Genomic DNA, 25,867 nt, shown 5'->3' with positions numbered 1-25,867 from the left:
CAACATAGAAAAACAAACATAGACTGCCCACCCCAACTCACGCCCTGACCATACTAAATAAAGACAAAACAAAGGAAATAAAGGTCAGAACGTGACACCTTTTTAATTTCATTTAAATAAATTCAACATCCTTTAATTCAAATTCAATTCAAATTCTGCTTCCTGTGAGATGTGGCCAATTCAAATTCAATTATGTTTAAAAAATGTAATAGGAAATAAAGAGTATTTCGCTACTCAATTCAGAATTGACCCCAACTTCTAAATTGACCCCATCCCTAAGGCGTGTGTGTGCATGTGCGTGTGCATGTGCGTGTGCGTGTGCGTGTACATGCATGTGCTAACACATTGTCTTGTCTGGCCTTTAGATTTGGTCCAGTTAAAGTGTGAGTGGAACACTGCCCTACATTTGAACTATCCTGTCGCTGTAGAAGCATGAAATCATCATACATGAAAGGCTGGCTTATATGACACACCTCATTCATACTGCCGTTAAGAAAATATGATAACCTTTGGTTGGGTTTAATATTATGGGTCGTCCTATAGCAGTTGGTGAGACCGTATCCACATTTACAGAGTGAGTCATATGGAGGAGGAATTTGGTTAGTATTCAGATGGAATAGAATAGAAGTTCTCTGTTCCAATGATTGAAACCAATGCCAGGAGAGTTTTTCTGACAATCAATCTATTCTTCTGTTCACTACTTCTCCCACTCTACTGGGGGACAGATTCACACTGTGATGTGTGTGTGTGTGCACATTTTTGTGCATGGTCCAGTGAGGGAGAGAGAGAGGCCAGTGGGCCAGGCAGAATGGTCCCTGCCGAACATAAGGCTGGGTTTGGGCTCAGTGAGGCTGGAGCTGGGGTCTGAGAGCAGGTCTAGCAGAGAAGTCCATGCCCAGAGAGAGAGAGGCTTTAGACGAGGTGGGAGAGCCTGCAAACGACCCTGGAACTGGAGCTGGGGGGTAGAAAGTAGGACTGGGTGTAGGACAGTGAAGGTGGGACTGGAATGGAGGAATACGGATAACGTGACTAAAATGATTGGCTAAAGGAAGACTGAGAGGAGAAGGCATGGGGCAAGTACTGTCGTTCACCAGACACTTGCACCCAATACCTGTAGATAAGGTTATGGGGCAAGTGGCAATGTGTCTTTGGGGTAAGTCAACTATTCGGACACTCAGCCTAGTCAAAGATCTGTATGGGCTTTAGCCAATCAGTTCCTCTGACTATTCGTATGTACAGTCACATCCCAGATTATTGGCATCTTTGATGAAGATGAGGGGAAAAGACTGTATATATTATATGCTCCAATTTTTTTTAACACTATATTATTTTATACTAATACAATTTCTCAGCTAAATAGATTTTGTTTAACAACAAAATAACAATAACAAAACTTCTCAACAAGATAGGTGTCAATGATTGGAAACCCTGTTTTCAATACTAGGGCACTCTCCTCCTGCACTGAGCCTTTTTCTAAAATGTTTTATGAGATTGGAGAACACATTGGGAGGGATATTAAACCATTCCTCCAAACAGAATCTTTCCAGAACAAAACAGCCCCATAACATCAAAGACCACTAGGCTATGCACCAATGGTCACCAACCGGTCAATCTCGATTTCTAGTCGATCACCAAACATTTTTGTAAAAAACGACAACGACAAAGCCTCGCTTTCCTATTTTATTAGCTTCGTGCTGTTGGTGGTAGGTGCACTTGATTCAGCAGTCGTAGCACCTATAGGCCTAACGCTGGCCAATAAGATAGCTCAGATCACCCTGTTTGCACAGTTTCCTCGAGCCATAGACGGTAAAAAGATAAAAAGAAGCCTCAAACGCACAGTGTTCCGATAAGCTAGCGTTATTATTAGTAGCAGCTGTATTTTTTTATATCGAGAAATATTTCACATTCTCTGGTCATAGAAGTAACAACTTGAATTGGTGCATGAGGCAGAAATAATGCTGTGCAACATTGGAGTTCGCCATCAGCTGAAAGACTGTGTCCCCTTTTCTCAGCGGAGGGAGGGAGATAGGAGGGACGGTGAGTCTGGTTAGAGGCAGCATCAACACTGCTCCCTCCCTGCCCTCAGACTGACCATCAGATGCAGGCCATTAGTCCAGGAAAAATGTAATACAAAAATATTATGCTCACTCAGCTGTGCCTCACAAGTAATAAACTCAGCAAAAAAAGAAACAGCCCTTTTTCAGGACCCTGTCTTTCAAAGATAATTCGTAAAAATTCAAATAACTTCACAGATCTTCATTGTAAAGGGTTTATACACTGTTTCCCATGCTTGTTCAATGAACCATAAACAATTAATGAATATGTATATAATATAATTTCTAAATGGTCTGAGAATAACAACATTGGCAGGTGCAATTCATGCATAGCCAAGTTACAATGTGTTGGGCCTATAGCCTACTGCACAAACCTCATTGATACAGAACTGTTTTTAATCGGTTAATGTTGCACATGCTTACTTTTTTAGTCATGTTTAGATCTCAGCTTGCATTTTGACTCAGAAAGTGATCTTGACTCAGAAAAGGTTGGTGACCACTGCTATACACTAAGTGTACAAAATATTAAAAACACCTGCACTTTCCATGACATAGACTCACCAGTTGAAAGCTATGATCCCTTATTGATGTTACTTGTAAAATCCACTTTAATCAGTGTAGATGAAGGGGAGGAGACAGGTTAATCCTTAAGAGTCTGTTGACGAACCCGTGAGTCAATCTAAGAAACATAATAAAAAAATCTCCATAAAAATCCTTCAGTTTAAGCTAGAGAAATCTGTTTTTTTGCATGGGCTCAATCCACATCTGCCTATGTGGAGCTACAGCTGTGTTTGTCAGATCATCCCAAAAATCGGTCATCGGTTTGGCCTACAAACTATTTTGAAGGGGAGACTCACAAACACAATGTTGTTCTCTGTTATGCTCTACGACCCCCCACAAGTGTCACAGGACTCGTCTGAAGAAATCTATATATTTCCTGAGCTTTCTTTTATCTCCTAAATATAGGACAAACACTTCAAAATCGTATTCCTTATGATAAAATGTTATACTGTATTTTTTGCAATTTATGAAGGTGTTATTCAATGCATTTCTATGGGCTATAGTAGTAAATACAGTGCCTTGCGAAAGTATTCGGCCCCCTTGAACTTTGCGACCTTTTGCCACATTTCAGGCTTCAAACATAAAGATATAAAACTGTATTTTTTTGTGAAGAATCAACAACAAGTGGGACACAATCATGAAGTGGAACGACATTTATTGGATATTTCAAACTTTTTTAACAAATCAAAAACTGAAAAATTGGGCGTGCAAAATTATTCAGCCCCTTTACTTTCAGTGCAGCAAACTCTCTCCAGAAGTTCAGTGAGGATCTCTGAATGATCCAATGTTGACCTAAATGACTAATGATGATAAATACAATCCACCTGTGTGTAATCAAGTCTCCGTATAAATGCACCTGCACTGTGAAAGTCTCAGAGGTCCATTAAAAGCGCAGAGAGCATCATGAAGAACAAGGAACACACCAGGCAGGTCCGAGATACTGTTGTGAAGAAGTTTAAAGCCGGATTTGGATACAAAAAGATTTCCCAAGCTTTAAACATCCCAAGGAGCACTGTGCAAGCGATAATATTGAAATGGAAGGAGTATCAGACCACTGCAAATCTACCAAGACCTGGCCGTCCCTCTAAACTTTCAGCTCATACAAGGAGAAGACTGATCAGAGATGCAGCCAAGAGGCCCATGATCACTCTGGATGAACTGCAGAGATCTACAGCTGAGGTGGGAGACGCTGTCCATAGGACAACAATCAGTCGTATATTGCACAAATCTGGCCTTTATGGAAGAGTGGCAAGAAGAAAGCCATTTCTTAAAGATATCCATAAAAAGTGTCGTTTAAAGTTTGCCACAAGCCACCTGGGAGACACACCAAACATGTGGAAGAAGGTGCTCTGGTCAGATGAAACCAAAATTGAACTTTTTGGCAACAATGCAAAACGTTATGTTTGGCGTAAAAGCAACACAGCTGAACACACCATCCCCACTGTCAAACATGGTGGTGGCAGCATCATGGTTTGGGCCTGCTTTTCTTCAGCAGGGACAGGGAAGATGGTTAAAATTGATGGGAAGATGGATGGAGCCAAATACAGGACCATTCTGGAAGAAAACCTGATGGAGTCTGCAAAAAACCTGAGACTGGAACGGAGATTTGTCTTCCAACAAGACAATGATCCAAAACATAAAGCAAAATCTACAATGGAATGGTTCAAAAATAAACATATCCAGGTGTTAGAATGGCCAAGTCAAAGTCCAGACCTGAATCCAATCGAGAATCTGTGGAAAGAACTGAAAACTGCTGTTCACAAATGCTCTCCATCCAACCTCACTGAGCTCGAGCTGTTTTGCAAGGAGGAATGGGAAAATATTTCAGTCTCTCGATGTGCAAAACTGATAGAGACATACCCCAAGCGACTTACAGCTGTAATCGCATCAAAAGGTGGCGCTACAAAGTATTAACTTAAGGGGGCTGAATAATTTTGCACGCCGAATTTTTCAGTTTTTGATTTGTTAAAAAAGTTTGAAATATCCAATAAATGTCGTTCCACTTCATGATTGTGTCCCACTTGTTGTTGATTCTTCACAAAAAAATACAGTTTTATATCTTTATGTTTGAAGCCTGAAATGTGGCAAAAGGTCGCAAAGTTCAAGGGGGCCGAATACTTTCGCAAGGCACTGTATATTTTTTGATACCTAAAGGGGTCGTAAAATTCCAAATCAAATGGCTAAATGTTCCATGGTCTGACCATCTTAAAACAATTCGATATGTTAGCTTCGTAGCCGCCCCACCCCCATGCTCAACAGTTTCCCATGTGTATCAAGAATGGTCCACCACCCAAATAACATCCAACCCATTTGGACACAACTGTTGGAAGCATTGGAGTCAACATGGGCCAACATCCCTGTGGAACGTTTTCAACACCTTGCAGAGTCCAAGGCCCAACGAATTGAGGCTGTTCAGAGTGCAAAAGGGGTGTGTGACTCAATATTAGGAAGGTATTCTTAATGTTTTGTACACTCAACATATGTATTCTTCTTGAATTTTTATTTATTTATTTTTTATTTAACCTTTATTTAACCAGGCAAGTCAGTTAAGAACAAATTCTTATTTTCAATGACGGCCTGGGAACAGTGGGTTGTTCTGCCTGTTCAGGGGCAGAACGACAGATTTGTACCTTGTCAGCTCGGGGGTTTGAACTCGCAACCTTCCGGTTACTAGTCCAACACTCTAACCACTAGGCTACCCTGCCGCCCCATTGAATGAGAAAGTTACAGACGCACAAATAGTATACCGCCAAGACATGCTAACCTCTCACCATTACATTAAAATGGCATCTTTAACTTTCTCACTCATCATTATTTACGAGTCATTCAGGACAATCCGTAATCATGGTAGCATCCACATTAATGTAGGAGTGTTTAGAAACATGCTCTATTCTTATTTACAATAAAAGTGACTCCAAAATGACACTACATGATTTACCATTCATTTCTATTGGGCACATATATGCAAATGCATCCAAATGCATTCAAGCTTGCGTGCTAGGAATATGGGACCAAATACTCAACTTTTGACTACTTTAATACACATGCTGTATGTGAATTTGTCTCAATAATTCTGGTACCCTAAAATGGGGGGACTATGTACAAAAAGTGCTGTAATGGATGAAAATAGCCTCAGATTAAAGCTGACAGTCTGCACTTTAACCTCATAGTCATTGTATAATTTCAAATACAAATGTGTCACTGTCCCTATACTTTTGGAGGTCACTGTATAATCCACATTTTATGTGCATACAATATAGCTCAGTATTTGTATTATTTATTTCATACAGTCTTTTTTGCTCATCTTTATCAAGGGCACCAATCATTTTTGATTTTTACTTTATATTTGTTTGCAATTGTAGCGGATAAAAACACCAGAGAGGAGTTTGCTTCAGCAACAGATCTGGAGCCAGACTAAAAGCCAAGTAAGAAGGTTGAATTGCTGTGTTTCATTCTCATAGGGAATTACTGAGATGTAATTTGTCAGCTGGCAAATTTCTGTCATAATACCATATGAAATCGAAGAGAGAGAAAGAGTTTGGGGAGCATCCTCCAATGATTCTGACTTGTTATTTCAGGAACGAGTGATGAAGAAAAAGCGAAAAAAGAGAAACGTGAGCAGAGACCTTTCCATGATGGAAGCTCACTAAGGCATTCTGTTGAAAAGACAAATATGTCCTTATGTTGTTTTTCCCTCCTTCCTTCCTTCCCTCCCTCCTTTTGTTTTTCAGAGTTGCTGAGTTCCACAAAGAGGCTGAACATCAACTATCAGGACTCAGATGGGTAAGACATTAGTGTGTGCATGCGTTGGGTGGTATCCAGATTTTCATAACTTTATACCGTTCCTGTACCATTATTACCGACAGTGCACACAAGGGGCACTATTTTCTTTCTTTTTTAGCCACTAGATTTTTTTTTTTAGTTAGCCACTTAGCTATTAAGTTAACAAACCAAATGTATAGCTTGGAACCCTGAGCTGGGGATAAATTGACCTGCCGTATATTTCAAAATACCCCAGTATACGGTATACCGCCCAAGCCTAGCAAGCATTAGTCTTTGTTTACTGAGGTACGTGAGTCAGTTAGATGGACTTGTAGTTTTTCCTCTCTGAACACTTTCTTTTCTCAGAGGAATGCAATCAATGTTTGTAGAGCAAGACTCACTCAATAACATTTAGTTTGATTGACATGGTCATTATCGCTAATGTGACTATTGAAAGTACATACCTGGTGTGGCCTGTGGTCGGTTATTTAATCTGTATCTTGTGTCGATGTAGATTTACTCACCACCCAGTCACACCTGTACACAGACAGACCAGACTGTGTGTGGGTGTGTATTTGTTTAAGAGAGAGGGGGATGTGATATATGATAGTGGTGCTGAGAGACTGAAAGGAAGAAATGAGAGGTGAGCTAACAGTGACCAGTCACCATGAGTCAACACTCTGTCAGCGGAGGGAGGGAGGGAGGGAGGGAGGGAGGGAGGGAGGGAGGGAGGGAGGGAGAGAGAGGGAGAGAGAGGGAGAGAGAGGGAGAGAGAGGGAGAGAGAGGGAGAGAGAGGGAGAGGGAGAGAGAGAGAGAGAGAGAGAGAGAGAGAGAGAGAGAGAGAGAGTAAAGGAGGCAATGAGAGAGATGGAAGGATGGAGAAAGAGAGACATTAAACAGAGAGAGAGATAAGCTTAGTATCAGTGAAAGTCTAAATGGATACCTTTCCTTTGTGTATTCCAGTGGTGGAAAAAGTACCCAATTGTCATACTTGAGTTAAAGTAAAGATACCTTAACAGAAAAGGACTCAAGTAAAAGTGAAAGTTGGAGTGAGAGATACACACGGTTGTAAAGAAATAAATAAAGGAGTGAAAACAGACAGATGAGACATAGTTGGATAGATGGATGGATGTGTATCTGACTAAATACCCGGCAGGTCCAAACATTGTGCCTTCAAGTCTGGAAATCAGCAGTCAGATACTGATACACACACTCAGGCTTCATCCTAAATGGTTCCCTATGTAGGGTCCTATTTCTCACCAGGACCCCTAGGGGAATAGGATGCCATTTGGGATGCAGCCATACACACTCAGACCTTACATGACTGGATCCCATTCCCAACCATCGTCACAGATTCACAGAATATAGTTTTTTAAGTGGATATGAAATAATCAGAGCTTGTGTGCGTGGTCTTCTGTAGCTCAGTTGGCAGAGCATGGCACTTGCAATGCCAGAAGTGGGGTTTGATTCCCGGGACCACCTGTACGTAAAATGTATGACTGTAAATCGCTTTGCATAAAAGCGTCTTCTAATGACTTGTATTTTAGAAGAACAGCTCTGAGTGAGTGCTGTATTACTGTCCTTGATACTCCAGGTATTCAGTGAACCAGCACTGAACCCAGTCCCCTGACACACACACATACCTATGCACAAGCACATTTCATAGTACTCTCCCATACTTGAGTTTAAATACTAAAAACCAAATACATTTTCCTCCCAGCTTATTGATACTAAATTGATAGGGATGTTGTGGTTCTTGGGTGGCATCTTAAATGGCACCCTATTACCTGAATGGAGCACTACTTTTGACCAGGGCCCACATAGGGAATAGGTTGCCATTTGGGACGCACCTTGGTCAGAGTTTGTACCCTGTATAGATGGCTATGTTTGGACCCAGGTCCTTGGTTTAAGGTTGGAGCTGGAACAGTGGAGGTGTCTGTGTTCCATGGCTGGCAGTAATTCAACAGTTGACTGTTGTCTAGAACACCCTGCTCTCCAGGAATGAAGGGCCCAAATTTATGCATTTAATTTGTCCCTCGTGGGATATACTGCCCCCTGACACACACACACAAACAAACGCACACACACACCATCCTGCCATCATCTGCTAGTGTGTTCTGATGAAGGCTCACCTCCTGTAAAGTCATCAGGTAGATTTATAGTCTCTCTGTCCAGACTATGGCAGACTCATTTCACCCTGGAAAACCTCCACAACTACCTAAGAGGGGAAGGACTCCTTACACCAGGCACTGTTGGACAGTACTGGAAATATAGAGTCTGTTTGGAGTATGGAGGCTGCACACGCTTCCAGAATATTTCTAGACAATTACTGTAGTAGTAACAACAGAGTGGATGGAACAATATTAATGCTCCATCTCTCTCTCTCTCTCTCTGTCCCTCTCCCCGTCTCTCTCTCTCTCTCTACCCCCCACCTCTCTTTATCTCTCTCTCTTCCCCAGGTTTTCAGCATTACACCATGCAGCTCTAACGGGCACCACTGAACTGCTGTCTCTACTACTGGAGGCTCAAGCCACTGTGGACATCAAAGACACCAATGGTGAGAAGTTATAAGCTCTTATAAGTAGGTATAAACACTTATGAACAGTTATTAACAGGTAATACAACAGCACAAGTCATTAAAGGGGCAATCTGGGATTCGAAAACACTCCAAAGCGGTCACTCTGCCACTTGTTTTGGCAAACAGAACAAAAGCCAGTCCTGGATTACACCTTACATTGTTTGGCTCCTTCATGAGCTTTCATGGGATTCTTGTTGGACTCCCCTCTGTCTATCTCTTTTCAACTCTATATTTTCCTAACTAACCTTCTCTTGTTCTTTTTTTACTATTTTTATTTCTCTCTCTTCTTCCATCTCCTCTCTGCCTCCCTCCCTACCTCTTTCTCTCTCTCTCCCTCCCTACTTCTGTCTCTCTCTGTCTCTCTGTCTCTCTCTCTAGGTATGCGTCCGCTCCACTATGCAGCGTGGCAGGGTAAAGCTGACTCTGTGTTGCTGCTACTAAGAGCTGGCGCATCAGTTAACACACCGTCACAAGACGGACAGATACCTCTACACCTGTCTGCACAGTATGGACACTACCAGGTGGTGAGTACACACAATGAACACACAAACGCAGACAGACACATGCACGCACACACACACACAATTGACCCTTATCAACTCAGAGACATGGTTCAATATTTGGAAGGATTGCACACTGGTAAGAGGCCTCACCACACACACCTTCACTCAGTATCAGTGTATATATAGTGTTTTCAGGTGTGACAGTGTGACACAGATTGTGTACGTTAGGTGTCAGGGTGAGTGAAAAGAGAGGGCTCTATAGTAACTACATGACATGATCAGGTCAGCAGTGGGTTCCCTGGGTGACATATTGAGACTAATGGGAGGAAGGAGGAATATGTGTATTGGGTGTCTTTAATACACAAGTAGGGAGTCTACCTGAGAGGTGTGTTCACACACACACCAACACGCACCCACACACATGCACACACACACGAAACGCACAAACATACACGCAGCAGCATAACTGGTTATGGAGACTACTGAGGTATGGTATTGTATTGTATTGTGTGTGGACAAAGCAGGAACATTAACAAAGCCAGAGGTATTTCTCTGTAATGGATAGGGTCGCAAAATTACAAGAATTTTCTATAAAAGTCTTGGTTGGAGGAATCTGGATTTCCTGCTTATTCCCTTCTGATTCCGGGAATCCTCCAACCGGGATTTCGGGAAAACCAGGGAATTTACTGACCCTAGTAATGGAAGCCCTGTTAGGACTACTTCTTTAGCCCTGAGCTAAGATCCTGATGCCTCTCTCTGCTTGCTGTGGTGATGAAATGTCAGAATGTTATGTTTATTTACCTCCTCTCTCTCTCTCTCTCTCTCCTCCCCACTCTCTCCATCAGTCTGAGATGTTACTCCAGCACCAGTCTAATCCATGTCTGTTGAACAAAGCCAACAAGACCCCTCTGGACCTGGCCTGCGAGTTTGGCAGACTCAAGGTGAGTCAGTGAGTGTGTTTGTGTATTTTATGGTAAGCATATGTGTGTGTGGCAGAGGAGGCTGGTGGGTAGAGATGTAGGAGGACGGGCTCATTGCAATGAATGGAATGGATAGTATGGAAAGGTATCAAACACACCTAACTCATGGTTTTCATGTGTTAGATAATGTTCCTCCTACATCTCCACCCACCCGCCTTCACTAAAGGACATATTTTCTTATATGCTAGTTACAGTTTTTCTCAATCGCGTACAAGCACTTTTTGGATCTGTTGAAACGTATCTATAGCAGAACAGCAATGATCAAATGTTCAAATACATTTACAGAACTTCGGATCCTTTTCTTGCCCTTGTATCTGACTTGCATATCTTAGACCACATTTTGAAAAACATTAAATACAAATGTCACCAGTGACTACAAAATGCACTGTTAAGTGTTATGTTCACAGAATATTAACACGTTATTTTCATCAGAAGAGAAATGTGTGCAATAGTATTCACTGTTTCCGGCAATCAGTAAATACTACTGCATGAAATTCTAAAGCATCCCATCAGTATCATACCAAGTACAATTTATTTTTATTTTACCTTTATTTAACCAGGTAGGCCAGTTGAGGACAAGTTCTCATTTACAACTGCGACCTAGCCAAGATAGAGCAAAGCAGTGCGACACAAATAACCCAGAGTTACACATGGGATAAACAAACGTACAGTCAATAACACAATAGAAAAGTCTATATACAGCGTGTGCAAATGTAGTAAGATTAGGGAGGTAAGGCAATGAATATGCCATAGTGGCGAAATAATTACAATTTAGCAATTAAACACTGGAGTGATAGATGTGCAGAAATGAATGTGCAAGTAGAGATACTGGGGTGCAAAGGAGCAAACAAAGAATAACAATATGGGGATGAGGTAGTTGGGTGGGCTATTTACAGATGTGCTATGTACAAGTGCAATGATCGGTAAGCTGCTCTGACAGCTGATGCTTAAAGTTAGTGAGGGAGATATAAGTCTCCAGCTTCAGTGATTTTTGCAATTCGTTCCGGTCATTGGTAGCAGAGAACTGGAAGGAAAGGCGGCCAAAGTAGAAGTTGGCTTTGGGGGTGACCAGTGAAATAAATATACCTGCTGGAGCACGTGCTACGGGTGGGCGCTGCTATGGTGACCAGTGAGCTGAGATAAGGTGGGGCTTTACATAGCAGTGACTTGTAGATAACCTGTAGCCAGTGGGTTTGGCAACGAAAATGAAGTGAGGACCAGCCAACGAGAGCGTACAGGTCACAGTGGTAGGTAGTATATGGGGCTTTGGTGACAAAACGGATGGCACTGTGATAGACTGCATCCAATTTGCTGAGTAGTGTTGGAGGCTATTTTGTAGATGACATCGCCAAAGTCAAAGATCGGTAGAATAGTCAGTTTTACGAGGGTATGTTTGGCAGCATGAGTGAAGGATGCTTTGTTGCAAAATAGGAAGCCGATTCTAGATTTAATTTTGGATTGGAGATGCTTAATGTGAGTCTGGAAGGAGAGTTTACAGTCTAACCAGACATCTTTACAGTCTAACCAGACATCTAGGTATTTGTAGTTGTCCACATATTCTATGTCAGTACCGTCCAGAGTAGTGATGCTAGAGAAGCGGGTGCAGGCAGTGATCAGTTGAAGAGCATGTATTTAGTTTTGCTTGCATTTTAGAGCTGTTGAGGCCACGGAAGGAGTGTTGTATGGCGTTGAAGCTTGTCTGGAGGTTAGTTAACACAGTGTCCAAAGAAGAGACAGATGTATACAGAATGGTGGAGCAGAGAATCACCAACATCATTGATGTATACAGAGAAAAGAGTCGGCCCGAGAATTGAACCCTGTGGCACCCCCATAGAGACTGCCAGAGGTCCGGACAACAGGCCCTCCAATTTGACACACTGAACTCTATCTGAGAAGTAGTTGGTGAACCAACTAAAGCAAAGTTAACAAACAGATCACCGACCATTTCGAATCCCACCGTACCTTCGTACCTTCACCTTGAACGTGGCTGAGGTGCACCCATGACCAGCTCGGAAAAAAAGATTGCATAGCGGAGAAGGTACGGTGGGATTCGAAATGGTCAGTGATCTGTTTGTTAACTTGGCTTTTGAAGACTTTAGATAGGCAGGGTAGGATAGATATAGGTCTGTAACAGTTTGGGTCTAGAGTGTCACCCCCTTTGAAGAGGGGGATGACCGCGGCATCTTTCCAATCTTTAGGGATCTCAGACGATACGAAAGAGAGGTTGAACAGGCTAGTAATAGGGGTTGCAACAATTGCGTTGGAAAGTTTTAGAAAGAGAGGGTCCAGATTGTCTAGCCCAGCTGATTTGTAGGGATCCAGATATTGCAGCTCTTTCAGAACATCAGCTGTCTGGATTTGTGTGAAGTAGAAATGGGGGAGGCTTTGGCAAGTTGATGTGGGGGTGCAGAGCTGTTGACCGGGGTAGGGGTAGCCAGGAAAGATCTCTAGGCAATGGGGACCGTCTAATTGTTCAGATTTTTTTACAATAGTCCGGACATGCAGACACGCAGAGAATAAAATTCATCATCTTCAACATTCCATTACAGAGCTTTGCTTTGGTGTGGATTGAGGCCTATACATTCATGTCAGTTGTGTTCCTCCATTGTATTCACCTTTCCTTATTTCTGTTGTGGATAGTGTCTCCTTGTGCCAATGGAATGTCTACAAAATGATGAGCAAACCAGCCTTTGTATTGAATACATGGAATTGGATTGTGATTAATGAATCCTAAATGAACCCTGCTCACAATGTGCTTATTTTTTTATTGGAATAATATTTGATTGGATGTGTATTACATTTGTTTAGTGAGATATGCAAAAAAGGAGAGTAATTTCCCATAATTCTGCAGCTTTGGATAGATGTACTTCCAATTTTGATCATCATGATTTGGTGACCGCTTAGAAAATGTATTGATCTACTGGGTAAAAGTAGATTTAAAAAAATAAATAAAAAAGGTTGCGTTAATCTTTTGGCAGGCAGTTATAATATAGTTTTGATGAATCTATTATGACGGTATAATATAGTTTTGATGAATATATTATGACGGTATAATATAGTTTTGATGAATGTATTATGACGGTATAATATAGTTTTGATGAATGTATTATGACGGTATAATATAGTTTTGATGCATCTATTATGACGGTATAATATAGTTTTGATGAATCTATTATGACTGTATAATATAGTTTTGATGAATGTATTATGACGGTATAATATAGTTTTGATGCATCTATTATGACGGTATAATATAGTTTTGATGAATCTATTATGACGGTATAATATAGTTTTGATGCATCTATTATGACGGTATAATATAGTTTTGATGAATGTATTATGACGGTATAATATAGTTTTGATGCATCTATTATGACGGTATAATATAGTTTTGATGAATGTATTATGACGGTATAATATAGTTTTGATGAATGTATTATGACGGTATAATATAGTTTTGATGCATCTATTATGACGGTATAATATAGTTTTGATGAATGTATTATGACGGTATAATATAGTTTTGATGCATCTATTATGACGGTATAATATAGTTTTGATGAATGTATTATGACGGTATAATATAGTTTTGATGAATATATTATGACGGTATAATATAGTTTTGATGAATGTATTATGACGGTATAATATAGTTTTGATGAATATATTATGACGGTATAATATAGTTTTGATGAATATATTATGACGGTATAATATAGTTTTGATGAATGTATTATGACGGTATAATATAGTTTTGATGAATATATTATGACGGTATAATATAGTTTTGATGAATATATTATGACGGTATAATATAGTTTTGATGAATGTATTATGACGGTATAATATAGTTTTGATGCATCTATTATGACGGTATAATATAGTTTTGATGAATGTATTATGACGGTATAATATAGTTTTGATGAATATATTATGACGGTATAATATAGTTTTGATGCATCTATTATGACGGTATAATATAGTTTTGATGCATCTATTATGACGGTATAATATAGTTTTGATGAATGTATTATGACGGTATAATATAGTTTTGATGCATCTATTATGACGGTATAATATAGTTTTGATGAATGTATTATGACGGTATAATATAGTTTTGATGCATCTATTATGACGGTATAATATAGTTTTGATGCATCTATTATGACGGTATAATATAGTTTTGATGAATGTATTATGACGGTATAATATAGTTTTGATGCATCTATTATGACGGTATAATATAGTTTTGATGCATCTATTATGACGGTATAATATAGTTTTGATGAATGTATTATGACGGTATAATATAGTTTTGATGAATGTATTATGACGGTATAATATAGTTTTGATGAATCTATTATGACGGTATAATATAGTTTTGATGAATGTATTATGACTGTATAATATAGTTTTGATGCATCTATTATGACTGTATAATATAGTTTTGATGCATCTATTATGACGGTATAATATAGTTTTGATGAATGTATTATGACGGTATAATATAGTTTTAATGAATGTATTATGACGGTATAATATAGTTTTGATGAATGTATTATGACGGTATAATATAGTTTTGATGCATCTATTATGACGGTATAATATAGTTTTGATGAATGTATTATGACGGTATAATATAGTTTTGATGAATGTATTATGACGGTATAATATAGTTTTGATGAATCTATTATGACGGTATAATATAGTTTTGATGAATGTATTATGACGGTATAATATAGTTTTGATGAATGTATTATGACGGTATAATATAGTTTTGATGCATCTATTATGACGGTATAATATAGTTTTGATGAATGTATTATGACGGTATAATATAGTTTTGATGAATCTATTATGACGGTATAATATAGTTTTGATGAATGTATTATGACGGTATAATATAGTTTTGATGAATGTATTATGACGGTATAATATAGTTTTGATGCATCTATTATGACGGTATAATATAGTTTTGATGAATATATTATGACGGTATAATATAGTTTTGATGAATGTATTATGACTGTATAATATAGTTTTGATGCATCTATTATGACGGTATAATATAGTTTTGATGAATCTATTATGACGGTATAATATAGTTTTGATGAATGTATTATGACTGTATAATATAGTTTTGATGCATCTATTATGACGGTATAATATAGTTTTGATGAATCTATTATGACGGTATAATATAGTTTTGATGAATGTATTATGACGGTATAATATAGTTTTGATGAATATATTATGACGGTATAATATAGTTTTGATGCATCTATTATGACGGTATAATATAGTTTTGATGAATGTATTATGACGGTATAATATAGTTTTGATGAATATATTATGACGGTATAATATAGTTTTGATGAATGTATTATGACGGTATAATATAGTTTTGATGCATCTATTATGACGGTATAATATAGTTTTGATGAATGTATTATGACGGTATAATATAGTTTTGATGAATGTATTATGACGGTATAATATAGTTTTGATGCATCTATTATGACGGTATAATATAGTTTTGATGAATGTATTATGACGGTATAATATAGTTTTGATGAATGTATTATGACGATATAATATAGTTTTGATGAATCTATTATGACGGTATAATATAGTTTTGATGCATCTATTATGACTGTATAATATAGTTTTGATGAATGTATTATGACGATATAATATAGTTTTGATGAATGTATTGTGACGGTATAATATAGTTTTGATGAATGTATATATTTGAGAAGGCAACTACATTTTGAAAACGCATTTTGTTTTGCAAAAGGCCAAAAACTTCTGTGTCTTGTGAACTCTGTTTTGAAAATTGAAAATGTTGTACCAAAAAATGTGTGTACGCGATTGAGAAAAACTGTAATAAACTGTAGATATACACTGCTCAAAAAAATAAAGGGAACACTAAAATAACACATCCTAGATCTGAATGAATGAAATATTCTTATTAAATACTTTTTTCTTTACATAGTTGAATGTGCTGACAACAAAATCACACAAAAATGATCAATGAAAATCAAATTTATCAACCCATGGAGGTCTGGATTTGGAGTCACACTCAAAATTAAAGTGGAAAACCACACTACAGGCTGATCCAACTTTGATATAATGTCCTTAAAACAAGTCAAAATGAGGCTCAGTAGTGTGTGTGGCCTCCACGTGCCTGTATGACCTCCCTATAACGCCTGGGCATGCTCCTGATGTGGTGGCGGATGGTCTCCTGAGGGATCTCCTCCCAGACCTGGACTAAAGCACCCGCCAACTCCTGGACAGTCTGTGGTGCAACGTGGCGTTGGTGGATGGAGCGAGACATGATGTCCCAGATGTGCTCAATTGGATTCAGGTCTGGGGAACGGGCGGGTCAGTCCATAGCATCAATGCCTTCCTCTTGCAGGAACTGCTGACACACTCCAGCCACATGAGGTCTAGCATTGTCTTGCATTAGGAGGAACCCAGGCCCAACCGCACCAGCATATGGTCTCACAAGGGGTCTGAGGATCTCATCTCGGTACCTAATGGCAGTCAGGCTACCTCTGGCGAGCACATGGAGGGCTGTGCGGCCCCCCAAATAAATGCCACCCCACACCATGACTGACCCACCACCAAACCGGTCATGCTGGAGGATGTTGCAGGCAGCAGAACGTTCTCCACGGCATCTCCAGACTCTGTCACGTCTGTCACATGTGCTCAGTGTGAACCTGCTTTCATCTGTAAAGAGCACAGGGCGCCAGTGGCGAATTTGCCAATCTTGGTGTTCTCTGGCAAATGCCAAACATCCTGCACGGTGTTGGGCTGTAAGCACAACATACCACCCTCATGGAGTCTGTTTCTGACCGTTTGAGCAGACACATGCACATTTGTGGCCTGCTGGAGGTCATTTTGCAGGGCTCTGGCAGTGCTCCTCCTGCTCCTCCTTGCACAAAGGCGGAGGTAGCGGTCCTGCTGCTGGGTTGTTGCCCTCCTACGGCCTCCTCCACGTCTCCTGATGTACCGGCCTGTCTCCTGGTAGCGCCTCCATGCTCTGGACACTACGCTGACAGACACAGTAAACCTTCTTGCCACGGCTTGCATTGATGTGCCATCCTGGATGAGCTGCACTACCTGAGCCACTTATGTGGGTTGTAGACTCCGTATCATGCTACCACTAGAGTGAAAGCACCGCCAGCATTCAAAAGTGACCAAAACATCAGCCAGGAAGCATAGGAACTGAGAAGTGGTCTGTGGTCACCACCTTCAGAACCACTCCTTTATTGGGGGTGTCTTGCTAATTGCCTATAATTTCCACCTGTTGTCTATTCCATTTGAACAACAGCATGTGAAATGTTTTGTCAATCAGTGTTGCTTCTTAAGTGGACAGTTTGATTTCACAGAAGTGTGATTGACTTGGAGTTACATTGTGTTGTTTAAGTGTTCCCTTTATTTTTTTGAGCAGTGCATATGCCACAATACCTCCCTGTTTAACCCACACTTAACATGCACATCCCATAGACATTACAATGATCAAAGGCCAGTGTAAGTGGTGATAGTGTGTGTGTATTTGTCCATGTCTCACAGAGGGTGTGTGGGGGGTTAGAGGGGGTAGAGGGATAGAGGGGGTAGAGGGATAGAGGGTGTGTGATGGATAGAGGGGGTAGAGGGATAGAGGGGGTAGAGGGATAGAGGGTGTGTGATGGATAGAGGGGGTAGAGAGATAGCGGGTGTGTGATGGATAGAGGGGGTAGAGGGATAGAGGGGGTAGAGGGATAGAGGGTGTGTGATGGATAGAGGGGGTAGAGGGATAGAGGGTGTGTGATGGATAGAGGGGGTAGGCCAATGTCAAACATCTCACATAGCTTAGATGAATTACCAGCTAAAATGAACTAGCAGCTAAACTGAACTAGCAGCTAAAATAAGCCTGTTTCAGCTAAAGGGAAATGGGTTTCGGTTCTGCTCCCCGGACAGGCACACACAAACGCGCATACACGCACGCACATACACACTCTCTCACACAAACACACACACCGATGCATGCACACAGGCGTACACACACACACACACACACACACACACGAGTGAGATACATTTTGCAGTGCAGTATGTTTCTCTGTTACAGTTGTCCCTGTTTTTTAGTTGTTTTCTTTTTTAGGTTTAGCCAAAGTTGAATTTACGCACGCACGCACGCAAGACAGACAGACACGTCAGTAATCTTCTGGCCCTGTGAATAGCATAACAACAGGCTTTAGGCTGTAACGCTGAGTCAGTTAAGGTCTTTATTACTGTAGTCTCTCTCTCTTTTCCCCCTTTCCCTCTCCTTCTCCCCCTCTCAGTAAGCGTCTTTGTTACGGTAATAGGGGTATCTTTAGACACCCAGCGCATGGACAGTTGCTAGGCAGGTTTTATGTGCACTTAGGTTGCCCCATAAAATGTACATGTATGAAATACACAAGTGGTGTAAAGTATTTAAGTAAAAATACTTTAAAGTACTACTTAAGTCGTTTTGGGGGGTATCTGTACTTTACTAATGATATTTTTGACAACTTTTACTTTTACTTTTACTTCCCAACATTCCTTAAGAAAACAATGTACATTTTACTCCATACATCCCTGATAACCAAAAGTACTCGTTATATTTCGAATGCTTAGCAGGACAGGAAAATGGTCCAGTTCACACACTTATCAAGAGAACATCCCTGGTCACCCCTACTGCCTCTGATCTGATGGACTCACTAAACACATGAAGTCTGAGTGTTGGAATGTTCCCCTCGCTATCCGTAAATTTAAATAACAAGGAATTTGTGCAGTTTGGTTTTCTTAATATAAAGAATGTGAAATTATTTATACTTTTACTTTTGATACTTAAGTAAATTAACTCAGCAAAAAAAGAAACGTCCTCTCACTGTCAACTGCGTTTCTTTTTAGCAAACTTAACATGTGTAAATATTTGTATGAACATAACAAGATTCAACAACTGAGACATAAACTGAACAAGTTCCACAGACATGTGGCTAACAGAAATGGAATAATGTGTCCCTGAACAAAGGGGGGGTCAAAATCAAAAGTAACAGTCAATATCTGGTTTGGCCACCAGCTGTACTGCAGTGCATCTCCTCCTCATGGACTGCACCAGATTTGCCAATTCTTGCTGTGAGATGCTACTCCACTCTTCCACCAAGGCACCTGCAAGTTCCCGGACATTCTGGGGGGAATGGCCATAGCCCTCACCCTCCGATCCAACAGGTCCCGAGACGTGCTCAATGGGATTGAGATCCGGGCTCTGCATTGTCATGCTGGAGGGTCATGTCAGGATGAGCCTGCGGGAAGGATACCACATGAGGGAGGAGGATGTCTTTCCTGTAACGCACAGAGTTGAGATATCCTGCAATGACAACAAGCTCAGTCCGATGATGCTGTGACTGACACACCGCCTCAGACCATGACGGACCCTCCACCTCCAAATCAATCCCGCTTCAGAGTACAGGCCTCGGTGTAACGCTCATTCCTTCGATGATAAACGCAAATCCGACCATCACCCCTGGTGAGACAAACCCGCGACTCATCAGTGAAGAGCACATTTTGCCAGTCCTGTCTGGTCCAGCGACGATAGGTTTGTGCCCATAGGCAACGTAGTTGCCGGTGATGTCTGGTGAGGACCTGCCTTACAACAGGCCTACAAGCCCTCAGTCCAGCCTCTCTCAGCCTATTGCGGACAGTCTGAGTACTGATGGAGGGATTGTGCGTTCCTGGTGTAACTCCGGCAGTTGTTGTTGCCATCCTGTACCTATCCTGCAGGTGTGATGTTTGGATGTACAGATCCTGTGCAGGTGTTGTTACACGTGGTCTGCCACTGTGAGGACAATCAGCTGTCCGTCCTGTCTCCCTGTAGCGCTGTCTTAGGTGTCTCACAGTACGGACATTGCAATTTATTGCCCTGGCCAAATCTGCAGTCCTCATGCCTCCTTGCAGCATGCCTAAGGCACGTTCACACAGATGAGCAGGGACCCTGGGCATCTTCCTTTTGGTGTTTTTCAGAGTCAGTAGAAACGCCTGGGAAATGGTTTATGGTTCATTATAAAAGCATGGGAAACAGTGTTTAAGCCCTTTACAATGAAGATATTTGAAAGACTGGGTCCTGAAAAAGAGACATTTCTTTTTTTGCTGAGTTTATTAGCAGTTATATGTACTCTTATATTACTGGGTGACTTTCACTTTTACTTGAGTTATTTTATGGCAATTGGGTACTTTTTCCACCACTGGAATACACAAATGAAAGGTATCCATTTAGACTTTCACTGATACTAAGCTTATCTCTCTCTCTGTTTAATGTCTCTCTTTCTCCATCCTTCCATCTCTCTCTTTGGCTCCTTTACACTTTACCTCTTCTATATTTCTACTATCATTCTCTCTCTCACTTGTCTCTCTCTCTCTCTCCCTTTCTCTCTCTCTCTGTGTCTTTCTGTCTTTCTGTGTCTTTCTGTCTTGCTCTGTCTCTCTTTGTCTCACTCCATCTGTCTCTCTCTCCCTCATTCTCTTTCTCTCAGGTGGCTCAGTTGTTATTGAGCAGTAACATGGTGGTAGCTCTGTTGGAGGGGGAGGGTCTAGACTCTACCTCCTCCAACACACCCCTTCACCTGGCCGCTCGCAATGGACACAAAGACATCATCAGGTGAGAGGAGTTGCTGTCCTTGACCGTGTGTGTGTGCATGTGTGTGTTGACATTGCGTAAATGGGATATCCACCCTCGAACCCCATGACCTCCAGGGTCTCTTACATGCTGTTAATGATTCCCTTCCTACTTAAATCACCACATTCCCAGGAGGTTATGGGGTTCCCTCCATCCGTGTTACACATTCTGCTATATATATACAGTGCCTTGCGAAAGTATTCGGCCCCCTTGAACTTTGCGACCTTTTGCCACATTTCAGGCTTCAAACATAAAGATATAAAACTGTATTTTTTTGTGAAGAATCAACAACAAGTGGGACACAATCATGAAGTGGAACGACATTTATTGGATATTTCAAACTTTTTTAACAAATCAAAAACTGAAAAATTGGGCGTGCAAAATTATTATTATTAATTATTGTCCGTTTGCAGTCTGTTTTCAGCTTCTCTTTTACTTCAGCCCAATGTGATTATTATACTGATGATTATACTGATTAGTATACTCTTATAAAGATGTTGAGTAACCAGCTCTCCTCCTCTTTACTCCTTTCTTCATTCCTCCTCTTCTTCCATCTCCTCACTCCTTTTCTCCTCCACTCTTTTCCCACTGCTTCCTACTTCTCACCTCTGCTCTTCCCTCTCCTCCTCCTCTTTCTCTCTCCTCTTCTTCTATCCTTCCTCTCTTATTTTTCCCTCCTCTCCTCTCTCCTCTATCCTCCTCTCCTCTACTCTCCTCTCCTCCTCTACCCTCCTCTACCCCTCTCCTCTACTCCTCTCCTCTACTTATCCCCTCTACCCTCTCCTCCTCTACCCTCCTCTACTCCTCTCCTCTATCCTCATCTCCTCCTGTACCCTCATCTCCTCTACCCTCCTCTCCTCCTCTACCCTCTCCTCCTCTACCCTCTCCTCCTCTACCCTCATCTCCTCTACCCTCCTCTCCCCTCCTCTCCTCTCCCCTCCTCTCCTTCCCCTCTACCCTCTCCTCCTCTTCTCCTCTTTTCTCCTCTACCCTCTCCTCCCCTCCCTTATTTTCCCAATGGTGTGGGAGTCTGTGGATAATCTCTTTGACATTCCCTCCCCATGCCAGGCATTCCCAGAGGAACACCCAGGTTCCCAGTCTGTGTCCCAAATTTTCCACATAGTGCAGAGCAATGGGCCCTGGTCAAAAGTAATGCATTATGTAGAGAATAGGTTGCCATGTAGGACGTAACCCCAGATTTCCTCCACCACATCCACAACTGTCTGGATCTGATACCTTAAGCATTCCTACAGCTGGGCTCGTGTGTGTGTGTGTGTGTGTGTGTGTGTGTGTGTGTGTGTGTGTGTGTGTGTGTGTGTGTGTGTGTGTGTGTGTGTGTGTGTGTGTGTGTGTGTGTGTGTGTGTGTGTGTTGTTAGTAATGTATGTTGTGTGTAAAACCTCCTGTCTGTGTGTATTTCGTTTTCAGGTTGCTACTGAAGGCTGGTATAGACATCAACAGAGCCACTAAGGCTGGGACCTCTCTGCACGAGGCTGCCCTCTATGGCAAGACGGAAGTAGTGCACCTGCTGCTGGACGTAATACTTAACACTACCATCTGAATCTCCTTACTGGATGCATCCCAAATGGCACCCTATTCCTTATTTAGTGCACTGCTTTCAACAGGCTCTGGACAAAAAAATAAGTGCACTACTGTATATGGGGCGGCAGGTAGCCTAGTGGTTAGAGTGTTGGATTAGTAACTGCAAGGTTGCAAGATCAAATCCCTGAGCTGACAAGGTAAAAATCTGTCGTTCTGCCCCCGAACAAGGCAGTTGTTCGGGGGCACTGTTCCTAGGCTGTCATTGAAAATAAGAATTTGTTCTTGACTGATTTGCCTAGTAAAATAAAGGTAACGTATATAGGGAATAGGGTGCCATCCACTGAGGTATCTGCTGAAGAAGCATAAGACTGGATGCAGTTTCTGTCTTATCCAAACATGACACAGACAAAGGAGTTAAGAAATAATGTGAGCTATTTTCAGTCATAAAACTGACGGTTGTTTCTTTTTTATTTAAGTATTGATGATGGGTGTACTGTTGCTTCATGCGTTGTATGCTTGTGCTTACCGTTGCCAGACAGTAGTGCTTGTTAAGTGGGAGCAAAGGGCACTGTGTCCCAGTGTGTCCCGGTGTTGTTGCTGTGTAGTTGCTGTTCATGCCCTCCCCATTGACCAATAGACTGTATGTATGTATCAAGGTGACATCTAGATGGTTATCAATATTAGTTATTTCTTGTGTAGGCTGCTTTCCTATTTGAAATAAAATCATATGAGAGAAAAAAAAATGGCATGTTAGCTACCTCTGGCGACATGACCGTGATACCCAGTAGGAAGGCAGGCACAACACCGGCGCGTCGGTCGCCTCTATCCACTCATAGTGCAGCCCAATCAGCCACGCAACATGGTCTTGAATGGCAACACATCTGCCCAATTAGCTGATTCGCTTTCCATACACCCACTCCTTTCGACACATCCACTCACCCATACTCCAGTCACCATAATGGGCTGCAGCTACCCATCATTTTTAGGGAGTGTGTGCATGCTGTGTCTTGGAGACTAACGATGTGTGTGTGTGTGTGTTTGTGTGTGTGCCCGCCCATGCAGGCTGGTATTGATGTAAACCTATGTAACACGTACAACCAGACAGCTCTGGACAACGTTAACCAGTTCACCACCACATCAGCCAGCAAGGACATCAAGATACTATTGCGAGGTGAGATAGATAGGCCTCCTCTCCTACATATTACTCTCTTGGATTTCTGGACCTACCGCTCCAGTGTATATTTCCCCAGGGTGGTGTATTGTTTCTTATGCATTCTCCAGTTCATGCTTTTAGACGTTATCCCCCTGGGAGTATTGCTTTGTTCTGATTTGGTCTATAATATGTAATTCCTCTCTCTCTCTCTCTCTCTTTCTGTCTCTCGCTGTCTCCGTCTCTCTCTATCATCTCTCTCTCTCTCTAGAAGCATTAGGGTCTCTCCAGGTGAGAGCGGTGAAGGACTACTGGAACCTTCATGACCCTACAGCCCTCAACCTCCGAGCAGGAGACCTCATTATGGTACACTAGCATGCATCTGTGTTCGTGCCTAAAAGTAAACAATCACATTTGTTCCTGCCCTGGAGGCTGAGCTGTTTTCAGAACTAGATTGAATGAGGAGGACTACTGTCTTGAGGTAGCTGCATTGTGAGGGGGAAATCTGTGTACTTGTGAGTTTGTTTCTAGAGGTTTGTGGTTATGGTGTGAGGTATTTTAAAGTGTCTGACGGTAATTTGGTGTACCCTACTGTTAAGCGTGTAAGTCTGTACATTGTGGACGTTTTGTTTGTGGAGTGAGGTGTGGAGTTTTGTGGCAATTTGGTGTACTCTTGTTGTCAACGGTTTGTTTGTAATTATGGTGTGAGGTATGCTGCTCTGATGGCGGTATGTCTAGGGTTAATTGACTACACCGTGTAAGAAGTTAGAGTAGAGTTGGAGGTTGTTCTGAGGTACCTAGCAGGCAAAGACACGCTCCTGTCAGTCTGTCATTAGTTAGTGCATTCCATAGCTTGAGACATCCCCATTTGCAAGCTATGTGTGTGTGTCATTCCTTCAGTGTGCTAGCTACACTGTCTGATATTTGTTTTTGGCCCCTCTGGGCATTTGTTAAGACACGCTCAGAAATTGCGTGTGTTTGTGTATGTGCTCGCTCAGAAAGTGTGTGTGTTTGTGTATGTGCTCGCTCAGAATGTGTGTGTGTATGTGCTCACTCAGAAAGTGTGTGTGTTTGTGTATGTGCTCGCTCAGAAAGTGTGTGTGTTTGTGTATGTGCTCGCTCAGAAAGTGTGTGTGTTTGTGTATGTGCTCGCTCAGAAAGTGTGTGTGTTTGTGTATGTGCTCGACCAGAAAGTGTGTGTGTTTGTGTATGTGCTCGCTCAGAAAGTGTGTGTGTTTGTGTGTGTTAGCCCTTCTATTGTAGTGTTCCCTGGGGCATGTCTTCCATAGATCCACTCAGCTGGCCTGGCACACATACACAGTGAGGATGCTGTGTACTGTACCCTGTCCTGTGCCAACCCTGTCTGCCCTAGCCATCTCTAACCCTGTACACACACACAAAAGCTTTGCACACACACCCTGCCCTCATTGGAATGTTAATAAGCCCATTTCCGTTACTCATATAGAGATAGATTAGGCATAGAAGACTAGATATTATGCATATGTTGGGCTTCATGTGTACAGCACAAGCAGGGTTGTATTCACTTAACAAACAGAAGAAAACAGAATGAAATGGGGAGGGACTACCTGAACTTGTCAATAAGAAACTCTTGTTATTGTTCTAAAACTGTTTGCTACTGTGTGCACTAATGACTACGACCTAGACTTCAATGTAACAGCTCTCACATCAGGTGGTGCAACCATTCTGTGGGTAGAAGTTGACCAATAACCACTTATAATCACAAATAGCACAGCTATAATGCTGAATGATGAATGGTTGATTTCAGGTGTTGGAGCAGCACATGGACGGGAGGTGGAAAGGTTATATTCATGACAACCAGAGAGGAACGGACCGGATTGGATACTTCCCTCCGTCTGTAGTGGAGGTCATCAGCAGGAGAGCAGGTATACACACACACACACACACACACACATAAATCACACATGCCATAGAGTATACACCAGACACTCACGTGCCTGTATGCAGCCACAAACACATACCTTCACATTTACAGTGGCAAGAAAAAGTATGTGAACCCTTTGGAAGTATCTGG

At 41.5% G+C, this 25,867-nt stretch overlaps 1 protein-coding gene across 4 annotated transcripts in view; it reads left to right on the top strand.

Moving 5' to 3' along the window:
- Positions 1–25,867, top strand: part of LOC110502760 (caskin-2) — a 74,702-nt gene that overhangs the window by 34,432 nt on the left and 14,403 nt on the right. For 3 of the 4 annotated variants that reach the window (XM_021581029.2, XM_021581027.2, XM_021581028.2), the window contains exons 3-11: positions 6,347–6,398; positions 8,838–8,935; positions 9,335–9,480; positions 10,305–10,400; positions 20,981–21,105; positions 22,551–22,659; positions 23,727–23,835; positions 24,086–24,180; positions 25,601–25,718. In XM_021581029.2, the coding sequence (XP_021436704.2) occupies positions 6,347–6,398; positions 8,838–8,935; positions 9,335–9,480; positions 10,305–10,400; positions 20,981–21,105; positions 22,551–22,659; positions 23,727–23,835; positions 24,086–24,180; positions 25,601–25,718 (948 nt within the window). Of the gene's footprint in view, positions 1–829; positions 1,154–6,346; positions 6,399–8,837; positions 8,936–9,334; positions 9,481–10,304; positions 10,401–20,980; positions 21,106–22,550; positions 22,660–23,726; positions 23,836–24,085; positions 24,181–25,600; positions 25,719–25,867 lie in introns of those variants that run through there. The other variant, XM_036960457.1, reaches the window with a different exon arrangement.

Source organism: Oncorhynchus mykiss, chromosome 23, assembly GCF_013265735.2.
Source record: "Oncorhynchus mykiss isolate Arlee chromosome 23, USDA_OmykA_1.1, whole genome shotgun sequence".
NCBI lineage: Eukaryota > Metazoa > Chordata > Actinopteri > Salmoniformes > Salmonidae > Oncorhynchus > Oncorhynchus mykiss.
This window is presented reverse-complemented; position numbering and strand designations above follow the sequence as displayed.